Consider the following 18,869-nt stretch of genomic DNA (forward strand, 5'->3'; position numbering starts at 1 on the left):
AGATCAGGAGGACTATTAAAGGTGCACTGCACACAATAACACAGTTGAACAGTAACAGGCAATCAAATCAACACACAAAACATTTTCTAAACAAGTTTTATTTACTGCTAAAACGTACAGTATTTTATTTGCAGTTTTTGCATGTTCCTTTATAACATTTTACATAACATTTTACAACAGTACAACTTGATTATTAAAACAAGGACAACTTCAATTCTTGATTTAAAAAAATGTATACAACAATAAACCCAATCATCCCATTCCACCCACTCATTACTCTTGACTCAACCAAAATTATTTCTGAAATATTGGTCATAAATTTGGAGCAAAAATGCTCCAAAATAAGACTCAGAAAGCACCAGAGAGCATCTAAAACCCCAGATCCCGGCCGCAAAGGACTTCGAGCTTGTGATATGCGCTGCGTGCACTTATTTCACATAAATGTTTTGTAATCCTGGTCATGCCACCCCCCCTTTTGAAAAGCTTCATACGTGCCTGGCAAGGGGGGTTTTGACAAGTAGATGGTTGTAACAAAGGCTATGGATAAGAACAGAATGTGTGACAGGTTTGAGAGTTTTGGTTATGAATTCATAACTTTTGTGGGGGTCAATAAAAAGGCTCACATTTCCGAATGTGCGTGAATTTTAATATTTCTGATATGAGCAACTTTTCAATAACCTCTAGGTTGAGTTTGCAATAAATACATGCATTAATACAGAGCCTTGATGAACTGACAAATAGATGCAGTTTCTTTTAACTGATCTCTCTTCGTTAACTGGATTTGACAATTAAATACAAAGCATCTTCATAGTCACTACTCCTGAATCAAATTGAAATACAGAGAGAACCACACAACTGCTCCAAAACATCCAGGAACAACCAAATTGAAGTCAGGTGCAAGCTGAGCAGCACATGTCAATGAGTGCACTCAAGCGGTTTTCCATGCAAACATGTGTGAATTTCCAGAATACACCCATTCTGTTGATGATACCAAGCTGGAGAATGCTTACCTCACCAAATGCACCTCTGCCAATAACTTTCAGGATTTCAAAGTCTTCCTTGTGGAGCCGCATCTGCTTCACTTTAATTGTGAATGGTTTGGCTGAAACAGAACAAAAGCACAAGTATTACTTCACCTTAAAGGAATGCCAAGGAAAGTATGAGGACAGTTTACTGACAAACGTTATTATAGCTAACATTTCACCCCGATGCATGTACCAATTCACATTCACTGTTTGAAGGTGTAGGGTTAGTGCCCTATCACGGAGGAACATTATTCAGTCATTTTTTCTGATGACAAAGGAGACTAATTGCCTTTTGAGTCAATACCAGCTCTCAGAGTAATCCCATCAGTCCCACTCCCCCATTTATTTCCCTATAACATGTGAACAAACTCGTCTTCTACCACTGCCAAAATGGCAATCCTTAACAGGTGCAATGACCACAACAGAATGCCTAATTAACTTTAATGTATTTTAAATTACCCCTTATCCAATTCCAACCAACATCATTTAAATTATCTGAATGAATAATGATGTCCCTCAAAATGTTCACATTTTCCTGGTCAGGTTACATTCATTGCAAAACATAAAGTGCTGGAGGAACTCAGCAGGTCAGGCAGCATCTGTGAAGGAAATGGACAGATAAAGTTTCAGGTTATAGACTACGAGGGTAAGATATGACTTGCTGTTGCTTCAGTTTGCATTTGGCACGTTTGCATTCTAGTTTGCATCCAGCGCAGTAAAGAGGCCGAGAACAGACAAGTCAGTGTGGTAATGGGAACTGGAATTGAAATGGTTAGAAACTGGGTGCTCCAGGAACCCATGGCGGACAGAGCACAGGTACCCCACAAGCGGTCAACTAGTCTGCACTTGGTCTCACCAATATAGACGATACAGACGCGACCCGAAATGTCACCCATTCCTTCTCTCCAGAAACACTGTCTGTCCCGCTGAGTTGTCCAGCATTTTGTGTCAATCTTCAATTTAAACCAACATCTGCCATTCTTTCCTACACATACAGACCAAAATATACAGGCATAGGAATGGTCGAGAAATAGAACAGGAAATGGAATAGGGAACAGAGCACCTGGTTAAGACAAAGCATAGAAATGGATCGGGTGGGGATAGGATACTACTGGGATACGGAGATGGAGAATGCCATGGTATCTGCTAATAGATTCATCAATATGCCACTTTGATCTTTAATTTTCATTTCAGCAATTTTGAATTGCCATTTCAAAGTACATAATTAGCAAGAATTCATTTTCTGTAATATGTCTATATACAAAGAAATCCGTGCCAGATTCTCAAGGAATATGTTACCAGGAAAACTATTTTCTATTTATAGTTGTCTATTTTTAAGTGCATTGAGATCTCTGTACCAAAACATACATTTCTATATGGACAAATAAACATTCCCATAGGCATGAAAAATCTTGGCAACTGCTTAAAAATGTTGTTACTTAATTCCACATGGTCAGGGAATGTAAAAGATCGAGGGGGGCAGTGGGGGTGAGAGTGAGGGGAGACTTGCACCTTCAATTGCAATAATTATCCAACAATACAAATGTTTTGGAAATTGTCACAGTTTCCTTTCCAGTTACAGTAATGAATGGAATCCCTTTTTCCACATTAAATATTAACACTGGAGCATACACATAACCAATGTTCCACTCCATCTAGGGAGAGATCCACACAAGTCACTGGACGCAACATTGGTAAACCCTGGGAGAAACATCCCGAAGCTCTAAAAATACACATATTGATTACCAAGGGGTTAAAAAGAATGCAGCCCTCCCAATGAACTCTAGGTCTTTACCATCTTGTTTTCATCTACGATGCCAGCTTTAGCGCAGAAATATTCAAAGGGTTGCTGATTCAAATCTCAATCCAAAGACTTCACAAATTTAAAGATTCCTATACAAGAGTAGGGGAATGGCACAGAAACATTCCAGCTTTCAGATATGATGTTTAACTGACATTAAAAACAAAAAATGCTGTAAATGCTCAGGTTGGGTTGCATCTGTTGGAAGAGAAACAGCTTTCTTCTCTTCTCCTGATATCCTTAACTATTCATGTTTAAGAAAGAACTGCAGATGCTAGAAAAATCGAAGGTGGACAAAAATGCTGGAGAAGCTCAGCGGGTGAGGCAGCATCTAAGGAGGGAAGAAATAGGTGACATTTCGGGTCGAGACCCTTCTTCAGTCTCCATTTTGTCTACCTTCCTTAACTATTAACCTATCATCAGTCCCAAATATGTTCAATTATGTTCATAATTTCATGTACATGTGATAGGAGCAGAATTCTGGCCATTCGGCCCATCAAGTCTACTCTGCAATTCAATAATGGCTGATCTATCTCTCCCTCTCAACCCCATTCTTCTGCCTTTTCCCCATAACCCAACACCCATAATAATCAAGAATCTATCTATCTCTGCCTTAAATAAATCAATTGACAGCCTCCACAGCCTTCTGTGGCAATGAATTCCACAGATTCACCACCATCTGACTACAGAAATTCCTCCTCATCTCCTTCCTAAAGGACCATCCTTTCAATCTGAGGCTATGACCTCTGGTCCTAGAATCTCCCACCAGTGGAAACATCTTCTCCACATCCACTCCATGCAAGCCTTTCACTACTTGATAAGTTTCAATGAGGACTCTCTCATCCTTCTAAACTCCAGCGAGTACAGGCCCAGTGCCATCAAACGCTCATCATATCATTCCTGGGATCATTCTTGTAAACCTCCTCTGGATACTCTCCAACACCAGCACATCCTTCCTCAGATATGGGACCACAAAATTGCTCACCATACTCCAAATGCAGTCTGACCAGCGCCTTATAAAGCCTCAGCATTACATCCCTGTTTTTGTATTGTAGTCCTCTCAAAATAAATGCTAGTATGGCGTTTGCCTTCCTTACTACCGATTCGACTTACAGATTAACTTTTGGGGAATCCTGCACCAGCATTCCCAGGTAAGTCCCCTTGCACCTCTGATTTTCATATTGGGGCTTGAACCATCAACCTTCTGACTCAAAAATACATCGACTGAGCAAAGCTAACTTGATTAATGGAGACACAAGAAAATGCAGATGCTGCAATCTTGAGCAAAAACCAAAGTGCTGGAGGAACTCAGTGGATCAGGCAGCATCTGTGGAGGGAATGGATAGACGATGTTTCTAACTTGATTAATTAAAAGCGTTTGGGTCATTTACAAATTAATAGGTTCAATGATTTAAACCATGTATATGTTCACACACACTAATCTAAAGTCCCAAAAAACTGCTCCTGCCTTGCTCTGCATATCTACATTACTTCTAATGAAGCTTACTTTATTTCAGAATAATGTCCCTCATCCGTATATAATTTAACACGATGAATAGTAAAATTAGTGCATGTATATCCCCTCTTTATGAGGTGACTCAAAAAACAGCATATATGGTTTAATGTAACCTGTATTGTGATCAATGATGACTTACATTAAGGGTAAACAGTTTGAAATTAACAACATTACCATGAAAATAGTAGACCGTGAGCCGAGGTGCTTTTTCGTTTCATTCAGTGACCCAAATCACGTATCTACCTGTATTTTTAACATATTGTGTAAAAATATTATAGAAATCATACCTGAAACTCGTCAAGACCAAAACCTGCACACATTTTAAAAATATGATAAAAACTTTTTTATATTACCCAAAGTCTAAATTGAATAAGATCTTCCCAAATGTCTCCCCTATTTGTGATAAATGTCTCCTCCAAGAAGCAACCATAACCCATTCGAGGGGCACTCGACCTCCACCTTTCTTTTTCTCTTTTTCTTTTCTTTTATCATTTTCAGGTTATAAGGTTAAAAATGAAGCTGTACAATAATTGTATAATCTTAGATGCTGAATGTTTTATCTTTGTACAATTGCTTCTAATAAAAATAAGTTAAAAAAACTTCAAATTTTCCGAATAGCAATTGTCCAATCAATGCACGTTTGACATTGAGTCGGACGCCAATTGACCAATCACGCGCTTTGTTTCATGGTAGCTAGGGAGCGAGAACCCTGGGATCATGGCTGCCTCTTGATTACATCAAAACAATAGCAAGGTTTCGAAGGAATAAAGATAATGCTAACCTTGCTGATAATTTTGTTTTACAATTGATTTATCATTGTAAAGGTATGATGTGAACTGTTAAATAAAAATGATAAATAAAAATGTAGAACTAGGATTAGGATTAGGGTCAGTCAGTCGGTCGGGCTGTCGGCCTGCGGTGGGTGCTGGGAGGGGTCGGACGGGCTGTCGGAGCTGGCGCTATGGGGGTGCTGAAGGCGGCGTGCAGGGCAGTGCTGCTCCCCACCATTACCACCACGATGATCCAGAAGGGCATGCTGGCCGATGTGGACGCGCTGAGCGGCCACACTTACGGAGCCCGCAGCCGGTCCCAACGCGGGTCCAGCTTCAGCCGTGGGCAACTCTGGAAGGGGGGCGAGTTAGAGTTAGGGTTAGGCATTTACCTCTCAGTGGAAGATGCCTTAACCTTCCCCCAGCCTGGCACTGTGCCAGTCCCACTATGGCCGTGACCCCCACTCTGCCCACTGGCAGTCAGTGGGGTTCAGGAAACGGGGTAACCAACAGGATCTGCCCTCACCCATTAATTAGGCGGGTTCAGGAGCCGGAGAAACCCGGGACCTCTGCGGCAGTCTCACTCAACATACACACTCACAATTATATTCATTATATTATTTTTATATAATATAATTATATATATCTCCAGTCATATTCACAAGTCATATCATATATATATGATATCATAATATATGGTTTAAATAGACCGCAGCACGGAATTAGGCTCCCCAGAGTAATATGAGCATTGAGCACTAGGTGGCGCTTACTTTTTCGATCTAATTTTCTAATCAGTTTAATTAATTAGTGTGCAACTTTTGACACTGACGAGTTATGAATTCCTTCTCAATTATATTTTATCTAAATCTGTGCCAAATTTCAAATAGATACCAGACATGGGTCATGAAAGTTAAATTCTAGACACATGTTCGATGCTGGGCCCACGGCTTATAGGAGGTAATCTTTTCCATGGAATATTTAATATATTTTGCATCTACATACCATAGTTAAAGTAGCAAAGAAATCTCGTAGCTCTGAACATATTCCCAATAGTAGTGGACCTTCTAAAGATTAACACGTATGACTTTAGGCATAACAAGCATTTAATGCAACTAACAGTGACATGTGAGAGTCATTTGTACATACATGAAGAGGTTATAACAGGGGAGTGCCCAACATTTTTTTGCAGGGTGGGTTAAATTGATAATCTGAATGAGTTCTGAGGAACCTATGGCAAAAACTGGATTAGATGTGGAAACGGATGTGAAGCATTGGTGTTGATCCACTGGGAAGAGGTTATTATTGTTTTCTATTTCCTCTTGAACGCCTGAGGTTGCGGAGAGACATGATAGAAGTATATAAAATTATGAGAGGCACAGGGACAGCATGGTGGTGTTACTGCCTTACAGCGCCAGAAACATAGGTTCGATCCTGAGTACGTGTGCTTGTCTGCACAGAGTTTGTACGTTCTTCCCCGACCTGCGTGGGTTTTCTGCGAGATATTTGGTTTCCTCCAAAGATGTACAGGTTTGCAGATTAATTGGCTTGGTATAAATGTAAAATTGGTCCTAGTGTGGGTTGGGTAGCGTTAATGTGCAGGGATCGCCAGACGGTGCGGACTCGGTGGGCCGAAGTCCCTTTTTGCTAAACTAAAAGCATAAATACGGTAGTCTGTCAGAATCTTTTTCTCAGGATGGAAAAATCAAATACTAGAGGGTACAGCTTCATGGTGGGGACGACAAAGTTTAAAGGAGGCATGTGGAACAGGTTTTTCCCAGGTGGCAGGTGCCCGGAAAGTACTGCCAGGGATGGTCGAAGCAAATACGCTGGTGACATTTCAAATACTTTTGGATATGCACATGGATATGCAGGGAACATAGGAACATGGCTTATATGTAGGTATTATCTTCAGCACAGACATCATGGGCCATATAAGTGATGGTTTTGGCATCGTCTTCTGCACTGTTTAAAAATCCTGAAGATGTTATTTCTTGTTCAATGTCATATCTCAGTCCTAAGACATAATATCTCCTAAATATCTCCTGCCCTAAAAGAAAACTAATTTGCCATTATAGCATATGATTATTTCAAAATGTTATACTTAACATGAAATAATTTGTGACTTTTATTAGGGCTATTTCATCTTTGACAATAATCCTACCTAACATAGAAACATAGAAATTAGGTGCAGGAGTAGGCCATTCGGCCCTTCGAGCCTGCACCGCCATTCAATATGATCATGGCTGATCATCCAACTCAGTATCCCGTACCTGCCTTCTCTCCATACCCTCTGATCCCCTTAGCCACAAGGGCCACATCTAACTCCCTCTAACCAATTACAGCTTTATTTCACTCTTCCACTCTGGTAACAAAGGTTCTGCTATCTACCCAGTAACCCATGAAACATAAAATAAGTACGGAGGGGTCAATTGCACACAACGATCACAAGGATCGCGTCTCTTTCATTAAGAACAGTTTACACAATCACCCAACCCATTCTAAATTTCTCAAGAAATTCAACAAACAAGTCAGCTAATTAAGCAAATATGAATCATAAACTATCCTGGAGTGATAGAAGACCAAATGTGGGCAAGCTTTGTGTCTCAATAAATGGATTCTGCACCACGGGCCAAGCACATTCTTTCTCTCACAGGCAACACTGTACATATAAGGAGAGGAGAGTTATAGTCACTGCCAAAGTACTTAGAACCATTGCACTTCTCCATAAGCAAGGTTTGGTTGGTACAAAATAAAAATATACTAAAGAGCAGATCACTGCATTGTACTCGATAAAACTCATATCACCTTCAATGTTGATATTATTGAAACCTATATTCTGCACTCTGATATTTTTCTCTTTGCACTTCCTGTAAATGACTTGATTGTAGTTGTGTATTTTGATTTGATTGAATAGCATGAAAGCAAACTTTTCTGCTGTATCTCAGTCCATGTGACAATAATAAACCAATATCAATACCAGACCTGAGGTAATTAAGGAGGTAGTATAAATATCAAAATCCAAATATTATAACTTGTAGTTGTTAATGAACATTTTGCCTGGGTATAAAATAGTGGTTTACTGGTGGGATTGCAGTGCCAATAACTGTCTATTTAACTAGAAAAATAATCTAATTTTCTCTTCTCTTCCTCAGAAGTTGCTGCTGTTCCCCAATAACACTTACTAAAGGGTTCTTATATTCAGGTCAGAGTGCCAACAAGTTATTTAAACTTGGATGTCCAGGACCTTCATCTTCACCACAGATCAAGAGCTAACTTGTTCCTGGTTTGCTTCAGTGACAGCACTCATAAATTAATTAACTTAAGTAAAGATAGAGATGATCAAACATTTAAATGTTGTACTAAACCATTCACACATACAATAGTCCAGGTTACATATTTGGTTTCCATTGATGCTCTGAGACACTAATGGACAGTTACAAAGACAAGGAGGGCATAAGGGGAAACAATGATGATATTTGATAAAGGTTCGCAAGCTTCGCCCGAGTAAAGTGCTAACTTCGATTTCATCCCTGAATGTAAATGTAGTCCAGGAAACATAGGGCCTCCTATTTAGGAACAATGTGGGAGACAGAGGGACTTGCATTTCGGTTCAGAGCAGAAGATAGAAGCCCCTGAGTTCAGGGACAGTGGATGTGACAGTGGTCCCAGTTTAGGGACTGAAGAGAAAACCAGAGTCTGATTTTAAAGAGTAATATATGGGGGGGGGGGGGAAATAAGTTATTTAAGTTCAGGGGAGTGAGGGAGACATAGTGTCGGGTTTAGGGAGTGTGCAGGAGTTGGAGTCCTCGAATTTAGGGAATGTGAGGCAATGAAGTCCTTGAGTTTACGGAATGAGTCAACAGTCAAGAGTGTTTTATTGTCATATGTCCCAGATAGAACAATTAAATTCTTACTTGCTGCAGCACAACAGAATATGTAAACATAGTACACTGTAAATAATATGATACACAAGAGAGAGAGAGAAAAGTTCAGGGTGTATATATACACACATACTCACATTTATACATTCTCAAAAAACAAACAAACAATAATAGTGCAATAATAATAATAATAATAATAATAATAATAATAATAATAATAGGCTATTGTAGCTCAGAGCCTATATGAGGTTGTAGTGTTCAATAACCTGATGGCTGTGGGGAAGTAGCTGTTCCTGAACTTGGACATTAGAGTTTTCAAGCTCCTGTACCTTCTTCCCAATGGCAGCGGTGAGGTGAGTGTGGTCAGGATGGTGTGGGTGTCTGATGATGTTGGTTGCCTTTTTGAGGCATCGACTCTGATAAATCCCTACGATTTTATGGATTTCTTTGAGTTTAGGGAACGTGTATTTGAGCTTTTCATTTTGTATTTAACAAGCAACTATCGAGTGTGAATGGGATTGGGGGGGGGGGGGGATGGAGGACAAAGGGTCAGCCAATTTTCACCTCCTGCTCCACTGAGCTCCCATTCTTAGACAAGTAGGGATCTTCTAGACATGCTGCCAAAGCTCAGAAGAAATAACCAAATGTTGGAGCTCCAACAGATGAGAGAGAAGCATCTCCTCCATGGATAAACAGGAATGATTTTCAACAAAGACTATCCAGTTGAGGTGAGGTCCATTGAATGTCAAATAAAGTGAGTCCGAAAGAAAAGGAAATAAATCGCTCACTTATTCTGGCCTCTACTGAAGTGTTTCATTAAAGATATGATAGAGCACTTACAATAGAGAACACAGAATATTTTGTTAATGGCACAGCATCAGTGCACTCTGCCAGATTAATTTTCTTTACAGACAGTTTCTGAACCCTGCTCTGCAGCAGCACTCCGACACAGTTAGCTGTTGGAGAGGACTTAAAACAGAACACGTAGAACACTCCTCGTGATAAAAGCATGCGATCATGTAGGACATTTTTTTTAAATGCCCATTTTTCACAAAGCTGTAATTGCAAGAAGCTGCATCAAAACAGTCTTCTGTTTTCATGATGTCAACTCGTTTCTGAAAACACTTTGTATGGGGTTTCCTGCAGGAGTGTTTTTTTATAGGATATTATTGTATTTCTCATAATTTCAGTCATTCTTGTGGGGGCAAGTTCTAAAAAGTGAAAGGAAAGTTCTGGCAATCGGAAGTAATTTGGATTCAGAGCTGTCATGGTTGACTTTACTTTGATATTGCAAAGGCTTGTAGTAGTCATGAACAATTTGGAATAAACAACTCAAAGTTGCTAGGTTCACTGCTATTGCAACTATCTATTTACCACATGTTGCTAGGCGGTCACTATAGGGTACTCTTGGAGCCTGCTAAATTTTTATAATTGCTCCATATTCAATAGCCTTACAAATCATAACAAACCATTTCTGATTATAGACACTAAATGCTGGAGTAACTCAGCAGGACAGGCAGCATCTCAGGAGAAAGTGGATGTGACATTTTGGGCCCGGACCCTTCTTCAGACTAATCACAGTAGTGAGAGTGGGGGGAAAAAACTGGAAGCAAAAAAAAAAAGACAAATCAGGGCCAGCAACAGATTACAGATGACCTCAAGTACGGAGGTTCCCTGATAGGTTAATTGTTGAACAGAGATAGGTGGGAGCCCAAAATGGATACGTAGTTGCTAACTGTAAAGCTGGTTAACTAACTTTTATTGGAAGATGAGGGGGGGGGGGGGAGGAAGAGGGAGGAAAGAGGGGGAGGAAAGAGGGGGGGGGGAGGAGAAGGGGGGGGAGGAGAAGGGGGGGGGGGGGAGGAAAGAGGGGGGGAGGAAAGAAGAGGAGGGGGAGGAAATGGGGGAGAAATATGCTGCTTGACCCGCTGAGGTACTCCAGCTTTTGTGTCTATCTTTGGTACAAAACCAGCATCTGCAGTTCCTTTTTATTACTCCATTTCTGAATGTTTGATCCACATTTTATGGTAATCTCTTTTTTTATTGTCAATTATTCAATATCCTGCTTTAAATTAATTTAAATTAATAGACAAAGATCAGAAGCGGGTCTGGATGACAAAACTCATTACTGATTTAATTCTAATTTCATACTCAATTACTACGCTGCATTTCAGAAACAAAATTCTGGAAATCAGTCCACTAGTTTTCATTAAGAGCAACAAAATAACAAGGAAATATAAATACAAGCAGAAATTTCAAGAGACATTAGCATCCATAAAGATGCCTTGTCATTTTTTTTTTCTTTGACCAACCATTTCTAGCTGTTATTTTTACCACTCAGTGCAGAGACGAACCAATTAAATGCAATACAGGTAGTTCTGCTACAACGCGTTTCCATAATGCTAATTGGATATCACGTGATTGATGAATTAGCGAACATTATTTGTAAAGCACAGGCCAAATTTTTTTTAATTGGGAATTAGAGAACAACTTAAAAGTTACATTGAAAATTGGCAAACAGAAAAAACTATAGGGTTTTAAAAAACAGTCTAGGATGAAAAGAAACTGTATCCATATAACCATTATCTTTTAAGAACATAGTTGCTAGCTTCACAACGGGAAGTAATTGAAATCGACAAGCAATTGCTTCTATTGACACTTGTGCAACTATACTCTATTGAACCATGCAGCCTTTTAGTATTTTTAGCAGAAACAAAATTAAACATATTTATTTAAAAGATCTTTGTTTTTGCAAATACTGCAGGAAAATTTACTCTGTAATTGCGAGTCTGAAATTCTCTGTCCCTAACCCCCTTTTCCCCTTTGACAACATTGCTTTTCTAATGGATTTTCTATAACATCTGGTTTCTTAGAAACTCTGTTAGATTGATACCTTACAAATGTTACCAAAACAAAGCAACCCGACGTTTTCCTTCATCAAACTGTTCATCATCCTCCTATTCCAGAAACTACAAAAATATCTCAGCTATTTCATAAGGAATAGATTAAACTGAAAACTCTTGCTTACCCCAGTAGAAACCAATATTCTTAAATACCTAAGCAGTGGGCATAATCTTTTCCACTCAACCAAATACAAACCTTTAGCTAAATTCATTTGCCAACCCAACAGCTCCTATCACGTTTAACTCTGTTGCATTTCCAGAATTATGCGTAGGTTGCTGATACGTTAACTGTAACAAAGCTAAAAAAGGGGTTTTCTTAATTTATGTAGGTATAAATATGTACATATTTTCAATGCATTACTATAATCAACCAAATTCACATTGTCTAGTCTCAAGTAGACACCAAATGCTGGAGAAACTCAGCGGGTGAGGCAGCATCTGTGGAGAAAAGGAGTAGGCAACGTTTCGGGTCGAGACTCTTCTTCAGACTGAGGCATTTTGTCTACAGTTTCAATTTGTTAGCATTTTGTTATTAGCACAGCATCAGTGTATTATTTATTTTCTACCAGTTCCTCAATCCTTCTAAACCAAAATATTTAGCTGCAGATAAAAGTTGGAGGGCAAAAGTTGTGATCAGAGGCCAAAGAGCTTCCCAAGATTAGAGAAACAGTACAAGACAATTACTTAAATACATTCAGCTCAGCGATTTGAACATTGGAGATTAGCAAATGGTGTGGTGGGATAATGTGTATCTAAGATCCTATAGCTCCGCTATGAGATCTTTGATGTGTATTGTGGCCAAACCATGAGTGGTGATGAGTCAGTTTACAGGACAGGAATAGAGCACTTGGTTGAACAGTGTTGATTTTAGAAAGAGGAAGTCGGGAGACTAATAGAAAGAGGAAGTCGGGAGACTATGTGCCAGTTTTCATTACAAAACACAATGTGCTGGAGTAACTCTGCCGGTTAGGCAGCATCTCTGGAGAAGAGATAAGTCCCAGCATAATCACCCAATACTGCAAACGTCTGTAGATGCACTGTAGAAAGTATCCTGACTAGTTACATCACGGCCTGGAACAACAGGAGCACAAGAGGCTGCAGAGAGTGGACACAGCCCGGTTCCATATGGGCACAGCCTTCCCCACCATCAAACAAATCTACACATGGTGCTGCTTCATTGAAGTGCCATCTATTATCAAAGCTCCCCATCATCTGGCCATGCCTGTTCTTACTGCAACCATCAGACAAGACGTCCAGCCTTAATTTCCACACCTCCAGGTTCAGGAACAGCTACTTTCTTACAACCATTGGTTCTTGAACCAAACAGCAGAATCCAAATTCTACCTCAGCAACAGAAGACTATGGACCACCTCATACCACTATGAACTTGTTTTCTCATTATATATTTTTGCACTCCCATTTTCTTTTCACGTGCTTGTAGAATTTAGGTGTAATTAGTGTATAATTTATGTGTTGGGTGTTGTCTATGTGCCTATGATGCTGCTGCAAGATCTTCATTATACATGTACCTCACCGTTCTTGTGCATATGACAATAAACTCAATTTGACTAATAACCACTGCTTTCTAACTCTCAATCATAACTAAATATTGGAAACCCTACCTATAAATGCTATTCAGCAATATTATTGATATTAAATGCTACAAATCTTAACCACTCATTAAAAGGAGCTAGACAAATCGTGTTATTGATAGCAGCAACCTCCCACCTCTAATAGGATAGGATATACAAGATGCTGCAATCTGGACAAACAAAGTGCTAGAGGAATTCAGCAGGCCAGGCAGCATCTCTGGGGGTAGAATAGATGCTGAAATATGGCTTTACGAAGGTAGTGCAGAGATTTCTTGTACGGGATCATTTGACTTAGCGTCCGCCGATTTGGGCTTCAACCAGGAGTGGGATCTCACGGTTCATCCATGGTTTCTGGTGGGGAACCTTTGTATTGTCTTTTGGCATGCATGTCTGTGATTGAAGCACCATACTCATTTAGGTAGTCCCCAGAGTCCTTGAATATGGACCAATCCACCAACTCAATGCAGTTGCGAAGAATCTCAACCCCTTCCTCAGATCCTCATCAAAATAACATGAATGCATTGGAAGTCATTGGCATTTCTGCAACCCATCCAAAGATAAAGCAAGAAATTTAGCGGTCAGCCTGATGTTTGCAGAAACGGTTACCATATCTTTAAGTGTCACCTATACAAAGTATTGACCTGCGTTGGTTTTCTTGGGCGCTCCGGTTTCCTCCTACACTCCAAAGACGTATGGGTTTGTAGGTTAATTGGCTTCGGTAAAATTGTAAATTGTCCCTAAATGTGTACGATAGTGTTAGTGTGCGGGGAACGCTGGTTGGCTCGGACTTAGAGGACCAAAGGGCTTGTTTCCGCGCTGTATCTCTAAACTAAAAATGAGCCATGATACATTTTCAAATCCCCCAAGTATGTGCAAAATGGCATAAAAATGTAAATTATTTGTGCATGGCATTGATTCCTACGGAGGCAAGCATTCCTCTTATCATTTTATCAATAGTTAAGGAATGTGCAACCTGCAAAAAAAGCACAGTAACCTCTCAGGATGATATGATACTAAAGCTTGCAAAGCAGAACCTGAGCTGTCAGGGAATTTATTTTGAAATCCAAAACAAACTGGATCACAGCGGAAGGTCAGCAATGTCATTTTGCATTTTTGGATTTCTCCAGGATTGCAAATGATGTGACAGATTGTCCAAAAAACCTGGTGCAGCTCTTCTCAATTAATCACAAACAATACATTACCCTACCCCCCCCCCCCCCTTAAATCTTACCAGAAGCCAACCTTTTTAAGTGTTCAGATTTATTGTCAAAGCAGTGAACAATATTTCAGTCATGCAAAGTAAATCCAGCATACAACCTGCAAGGAATGTGCCAATAGGAATTGGCTATTCCAGCAGGAATTCCTAAAAATGTGAAACTGCTCAAATATCGAATTGCAATCTAAAGGGCCTGTTCCACTTAGCGATTTTTTCGCGACTGCTGGTATGATTGACTGATGTACCAGATCACCGAAAAATTCACAGCGTGATGTGACGTGATGACGTATGACGCGCGGTGTTTTTTCAAGTGTCGCAACATTTTTTTTGTCGCCGCTGGATTTTGAAATGTTCAAAATCTTTTGGCGACACTGATATGACGCCAGCAGTCGCCGAAAAAAATCGCCAAGTGGGACAGGCCCTTTATGCTTCCTATCAACCTATCACCGAGACGTTCAACATTACATTGTGCACAATACAATGGGATCTTTAATTACACGCCTACAAACATTTCAGATTCTGCACCGACCTTCATATTATTATCTCTAGCTCTGCACACCTTCTACCACAGGACCTGCTGGAAAAAGAGAGACTGGTCCAAAAGCTAATAATCATTAAAGGATTTTGGTACATTTGTTTGCAGAGAGAACCAAAAACAGGGGTGAAAGATTGGTGCTCTAAATAAAAAATAATCACTCTATAACAGGTGCACAATAGTACTGCAGCGATTAAGTTATTGAACTACAACTTAAATTCAGTTAAAAATCTAAGCATTAATGGTAATCAGAAACAGCTGGACAGTCAGAAAAAACCCATCTGGCTCATAAATGTCTGCAGGAACTGATTAGTGTTGTTCCAAGCCTCAGCTCATTTCGCCCTCTGAACCGAACTACTTTATAACAGTCTAGTGGCATCCAAGATAGCTAAATAATTAAGATACACACCCATTAGATGCAGGGCGCAATGCTACTCCACTTCCAATCCACTATAATCTATTTGATAACAGCCAGAAAGTACATTGTGCTAATGAAATAAAGTCTATAAATCCTGTGAGATAATTATTATATTGATAGAATGAGCAGCATAAAAAGACTGTAAATGTTTGGCAAAGATTACACCGTGCCCGCTTGACATCTGAGCATCTTTAGAGAAAAATCTGGACCTAAAAAATCATGAAAATCAAAAGGAAATAGAAGGAATTCGGGAGATGAGAGCAGAAAGTATGAGGACAAAGAGAAGGAATGTGGAGAATTTTCCAGAGGACAAAGGTAAAATTGCATTCAAATTAAAGGAAGGGAAAACAAAAGCAAGAGGAGCAGGGGCTGGATATGAGCGAAAAAACAAACTTCTGGAGGTGATTAGCAGATCAGGTAGCATCTGCAGTGGGAAATGGGACAGACATTTCAGGTCAGGACCCTTCTTCAGACTTAAAAGGATCTATGTCTGGAGGACAAAATGTTTAAGAAAGAACTGCAGATGCTGGAAAAATCAAAGGTAGACAAAAATGCTGGAGAAACTCAGTGGGTGAGGCAGCATCTATGGAGCGAAGGAATAGGTGACGTTTCATTGACTGATGTCTGAAGAAGGGTCTCGACCCGAAACGTCACCTATTCCTTCGCTCCATAGATGCTGCCTCACACGCTGAGTTTCTCCAGCATTTTTGTCCACCTTATGCCTGAAGGAGATACTTTACAGTACCAATCTACTGAATCACAGTCTAGTGGCATCCTAGTTAGCCAAATAATTAAAAGTAGAGTGGGCTGAGCCATTTCAGCATAGCAGTAGGTAAACAGGAGTTAAATTGAGTCAACAAACTGTAAGTCATTTCACAGAGCTGATAAAGCTTGGCAGGAACAGGGAAGATGATAATAGAGAATAGACAATAGTTGCAGGAGTAGGCCATTCGGCCCTTCGAGTCAGCACCTCCATTCAATGTGATCATGGCTGATCAGCCCCAATCAGTATACCGTTCCTGCCTTCTTCCCATATCCCCTGACTCCGCTATCTTTAAGAGCCCTATCTAGCTCTCTCTTGAAAGGATCCAGAGAACCGGCTTCCACTGCCTTCCACAGACTCACAACTCTCTCTGTGAAAAAGTGTTTCTTCATCTCCATTCTAAATGGCTTACCCTTTATTCTTAAACTGTGGCCCCTGGTACTGGACACCTCCAACATCGGGAACGTTTCCTGCCTCTAGCGTGTCCAAACCCTTAATAATCTTATATGTTTATAAGATGCCCTCTCATCCTTCTAAATTCCAGAGTATACAAGCACAGCCGCTCCATTCTCTCAGCATATGACAGTCTCGCCATCCCGGGAATTAACCTTGTAAATCTATGCTGCACTCCCTCAATAGCAAGAATGTCCTTCCTCAAATTAGGGGAACAAAACTGCACACAATACTCCAGGTGTGGTCTCACTAATACAACTGCAGAAGGACCTCTTTGCTCCTATACTCAACTCCTCTTGTTATGAAGGCCAACATGCCATTGCCTGCTGTATCTGCATGCTTACTTTCATTGACTGATGAACAAGGACCCCCAGATCCCATTGTACTTCCCTTTTTCCCCAACTTGATACCATTTAGATAATAATCTGCCTTCCTGTTTTTGCTACCAAAGTGGATAACCTCACATTTATCCACATTAAACTGCATCTGTCATGCATCTGCCCACTCACCCAACCTGTCCAAGTCACCCTGCATTTTCACTGTTCACACTGCCACCCAGCTTTGTGTCATCTGCAAATTTGCAAATGTTACTTTGAATCCCTTCATCTAAATCATTGATGTATATTGTAAATTGCTGCGGTCCCAGCACCGAGCCTTGCTGTACCCCACGAGTCACTGCCTGCCATTCTAAAAGGGACCCATTAATCCCTACTCTTTGTTTCCTGTCTGCCAACCAATTTTCTATCCATGATAGAAAAGATATGATGCAGGCGGAGACAGATCACATATAATCTACACAAATGTGACTACGCAGATAAGGAGACAAAAACACAGTATAGGTTCAATGTCATGCCAGTTTTCAATGCTGGAAGTTTGCCTGATGACCATCGCAAGCTAATCAAAAGACTACACCCACAATTCAGACTTGAATTAAGCCACCAAATTGCATCATGCACAAATGAGTTTAATTTACTTTGAATCCCTTCATCTAAATGCAGAGGGTTTAAACTAGGTTGGTTGAAGGACAGGATCTAGTGCAGTTGCGAGGCAAGTGAGAGGCTGGAAGTTGGTACAGAAGTCAATGACAGTAAGGCAGGCAGATAGGACAGGCAGGAGCAGAGCAGGGAGCGAGGAAAGGCAGTTGGATTTAATTACATTTATTTCAATGTAAGAGGCTTGACAGGCAAGGCAGATGAACTCACAGCATGGGATAGGTACATGCAACTGGGTCATTTTGGTACTTAATGTTTTAGGGTATAGGTGAGATAAAGGTGTGGATGGAAGAAGAAGGGGAGTTGCTTTATTGATTAAGGATAACATAACAGCAGTTGTCTGTGCTGATATTACTGAGGGATTGTCCTGTCCCACTTAGGCTATTTTTTAGGCAACTGCCGGCGACTGTCATGGTCGTAGCAGGTTGCCGAAAAACCGGCGACAACCTATGACAGCACCCACGTCAGAAGTCAAGCTACGGTCATTAGTGTCAGACTCGGATGTTGAAAATTTAGCAGCGACCAGAAAGACGTTATGACTTTATGCGCGACTGAGGAGACTACTCCCGGCGACCACCAGCGATCATGTGGCGACAAACTAGTTGCTTGTAGTTGCCTAAAAAATTGCCTACGTGGGACAGGCCCATAAAACAGATGGTATCGTAGAAAGTAAAGATGGTTATCATGAATTGCATCAGGATCTTGATCAGTTCGGCAAGTGGGCTGATGAATGACAAATGGAGTTTCAGTCAGATATTTCAAACCGGAGCAGGTCCTTCACTGTGAACGGTAGAGCCCTGGGGAGTGTTATAAAGCAGAGGGAATTAGTGCCGATGGGCCATGTTGATGGACGTGGGCAAGTTATGGTATTTTATTTGTCATTTGCAAAGGTACAGTGAAATTCATTTTTGTATACAGTTCAGTACAAGTATCACTATACACACATAAGCACTTAGGTAAAGATTAGACAAGCATCTGAAATACAGTATATGTGTATAGCAGTA

At 40.4% G+C, this 18,869-nt stretch overlaps 1 protein-coding gene across 7 annotated transcripts in view; it reads right to left on the minus strand.

Moving 5' to 3' along the window:
• The window catches only part of cdc42bpa (CDC42 binding protein kinase alpha), a 301,642-nt gene that overhangs the window by 224,328 nt on the left and 58,445 nt on the right, over positions 1–18,869 (minus strand). For all 7 annotated transcript variants that reach the window (XM_033020707.1, XM_033020706.1, XM_033020708.1 and 4 more), the window contains exon 2: positions 1,011–1,102. In XM_033020707.1, coding sequence (XP_032876598.1) covers positions 1,011–1,102 — 92 coding nt within the window. The remainder of the gene's footprint in view (positions 1–1,010; positions 1,103–18,869) is intronic.

The sequence above is a fragment of the Amblyraja radiata genome, chromosome 5 (assembly GCF_010909765.2).
Source record: "Amblyraja radiata isolate CabotCenter1 chromosome 5, sAmbRad1.1.pri, whole genome shotgun sequence".
In the NCBI taxonomy this organism is placed as follows: Eukaryota; Metazoa; Chordata; class Chondrichthyes; order Rajiformes; family Rajidae; genus Amblyraja; species Amblyraja radiata.